Source organism: Notothenia coriiceps, unplaced genomic scaffold (genome assembly GCF_000735185.1).
Source record: "Notothenia coriiceps isolate Sejong01 unplaced genomic scaffold, NC01 NC01_scaffold00024381, whole genome shotgun sequence".
In the NCBI taxonomy this organism is placed as follows: Eukaryota; Metazoa; Chordata; class Actinopteri; order Perciformes; family Nototheniidae; genus Notothenia; species Notothenia coriiceps.
The window spans coordinates 1-3,107 of record NW_011357082.1 but is presented as its reverse complement, the minus strand read 5'-3'; the positions used below and the strand labels follow the sequence as shown (position 1 = coordinate 3,107).

At 42.7% G+C, this 3,107-nt stretch overlaps 1 protein-coding gene across 1 annotated transcript; it reads left to right on the top strand.

Moving 5' to 3' along the window:
* Window positions 1–318: 318 nt before the first annotated feature.
* LOC104954986 (zinc finger protein 239-like) lies at window positions 319–2,126 on the top strand (the record flags this gene model as incomplete). The annotated part of the gene is made up of 1 exon (XM_010782206.1): window positions 319–2,126. A coding segment is annotated over one exon (1,185 nt), but the record flags the coding sequence as incomplete, so codon positions are not given.
* Between the last annotated feature and the right edge of the window lie 981 nt (window positions 2,127–3,107).

The window sequence follows — 3,107 nt, the reverse complement described above, 5'->3', positions numbered from 1 at the left end:
AATTAAAACTGTTTTGTTTTTTATTTATGTGTCACAGTATCACCTCAAAATACAAGATACGAAACATTTTCAACCATGCAAGAAAATATAAATAGTCCTACAAACACTTTTATTTTATTTCCTTCTTATTTTTGTCTAAGCTCAAGGGAACCAGAGCAGAGGGCTTAAAGGGCCGCATGCGGCTCGAGGGCCGCAGGTTGCCGTCCACTGGTCTAGTCGAATAGTCTCTGATAAACTAAGAGAAATGCAAAAAGTGATGCAATTGTCCCCAGTCTCCCCTACAACGTTACTACTAAAGTCTCCTTATGTCTGCAGTAGTATTTATTCCTCTGGTTTTCTGTTCCTTCAGATCTCCCAGAGCAACACGTCTGTAAGGAGGAGGACGAGGAGGAAGAAGAGGAAGAGGAAGATGAGGAGGAGGAATTCTTTGATGAGCGGGAGCCTTTAAAGATTAAAGAGGAGCAGGAGGAGCTGTGCACCAGTCAGGAGGGAGAGCCATTTAGATGCATAGTGAAGCAGGAGATCGATGCCTTTATCCTGACTGCATCTGATGAGGAGAGTGAGCACCAGCTCCTCTCTCACAACTCTCAAGGAGCTGAGAGCCAAGATCAGGTAGGAGGCGAGCAAGCCTCAGGATCAACTAGAAGTGCAGAGCCAATACCACAGAATCAACATTTTGAAAGCAAAAGTCCCAGTAATGATGTAAACAACACTAACTTGTCAGAGATGCACAGTGATACTCACACAGGTAAACAGCTTTTAATATGCGTCACATGTGGAAGAGATTTTAAATTTAGATCATCGCTGGAGAGACACCTGTTAATCCACACAGGTGAGAAGCCATTTTCATGCAACCAATGTGGGAAAGCTTATCAAAGTAATAGTCACCTGGTAAACCACATCAGAACCCACACAGGGGAGAAGCCATACTCTTGCCAAACATGTGGGAAACAATTCTGTCGACCATCAGAATTGAAAAACCATATCAGAATCCACTCAGGTGAGCGGAACGAATTTCCCTGCCACACATGCGGGAAGATATTCACTCAGAAATCAGTATTGAAAATTCATATTAGAACCCACACAGGTGAGACGCCATATTCTTGCCAAACATGTGGGAAAAGTTTCCGCTATTACGGTCACTTGACAGAACACATGAGAATCCACACAGGAGAGAAGCCGCACACATGCAGCTTCTGTGGGAGAGCTTTCAGGCTTAGAAGTAACTTAACAGACCACATGAGAATCCACACAGGGGAGAAGCCGTATCCTTGCAGCTTCTGCGGTAAAGATTTCAGTTCTAAAAGTAACTTGAGGAGCCACATGAGAACCCACAAAGGGGATAAGCAGTTTTCTTGCTGCTTCTGTCAAAAAGATTTTAGATCTAGCTGTAACCTGACAAGACATATGAAAACGCACACGGAGGAAGCGCTGTATGACGTCAGCACAGAGGCTCCAGAGACTCAAGAGAATCAGGAGGAAGCCATTCGGGAAAACCTGTAAATGGATTGGTTATTCATTGTGAAAATGTTAAGAATGTAGTGTACTTGATGTTCTTTAAACTGAAAATAAGCAAAACATTTTTAGGTGTTTTTTAAGGGTAATCTTCTGGTCAGGTCCACTTAAGATCAAGCTGGGCTGTGTGTGGCCGATTAACTGAAATGAGTTTGACACTATTCATATACACTGCTTCAGCAATGAAGCAACTGTTGGTATACCCTTGGATGTAGTTCTACTTGTGAAAATACTGGAGCACCCCAATGACGCCTGCACACAAGTTTGGCATATTTCAAAGGATATGTAACCACTGTCAATTCATGCTCTCCCGCAGGGCCGCCCCTCCCTACACACAGACTGAATGGGGCCTTATCTTGCGGAGGGGGCCTCATCTTATGCCCAAATACGGCGCAATTCATCTTATGCGCAAATGCGTTGCAATTATGCGCTCAACAGTTTCCTCGCTGCGAGGCTCCGGCGGTGGCACTAGCAGTTATCTTATGCCATAACTTGCTAACATGCTTGTATATATTGAACTTCCAACACTATATTGAACCCAAAGGTCAAACTTTGAATGATTTGTTGATTACTGTTGTTACATGATCAAATAAAGTAAACATTTCATGGTATATTGAGTTGTGAGAGTTTCTTTAGCACACTTTTTTTATTAAACGTGTTTAAAGAGTGATATGTGCATCAATAGAGTTGTATGGCTGACAATGTATGCATAAGTGACATTAACATAATGTATTGTGAAAAAAAAAAATCTAACTTCGATACAACCAATGTTAATATCTAGGCCGTCTCCGATACCGAACTTCGGTGCTGATAAGGCTCCGGTGAACAGCTGTCCAATCTTTTTAGGACTAAACCCCCCAGAATCTACACGCAAGATCAACGTAATCTGCTTAGGGGGGCGTTTACAGCGTGGCCTCTAACACCAAACTGCCCGTCGTATCCCTATTTTAGGCACTCCAGCCACGGATGTCCGACCTCTAGGATAGCAAAACGGAGTGTATAGTGTAGTAGGTGTTGGTGGGCTGGTAGAACCCCAGAGCAGTATCAAAACTGCCCCTGGAGGGGAAACCCTGTGTCGTTGGGAGACCCCCTGGTAATTAGGGCAGCTTCAGGACCCAAAATCCCTGTCCCCCAATGTTGATCCCCTTATACCAATTAAAACAATGCAAATGTAAAATCAAACATTAATATCAGAGCAGTGATATTACCACATCAGCAGAGCATATGTCATATTTCAACATCAATCAAAACCCACATCAACCACAGTAGCCAATATGAAACTACAGTTTAACCTTAGCAGAGTTTCTATTCCCTTAAACAATTTCAAATCCAAATTATCAACTAATGTCAGCCTTTTCCAAGGAAGGGTGTTCTTTCCTCACTCTAAGCCCAAGCAGATACCTTCAGAGACCACGAGGGAGACCAGGAGTTGGGTCGAAATGTACAAAGTCCAAACCGGTTTTATTAAGGTTTTAACAAAAATAGAGGATTACAAGAATCCATAAAATAACAAAAGACACAAAGTCAAAATACAAAAGCAACAGGTTCACAAGTCAAATGTCCTAAAGCCATCTAAAAGAGCCCAGGCCCAG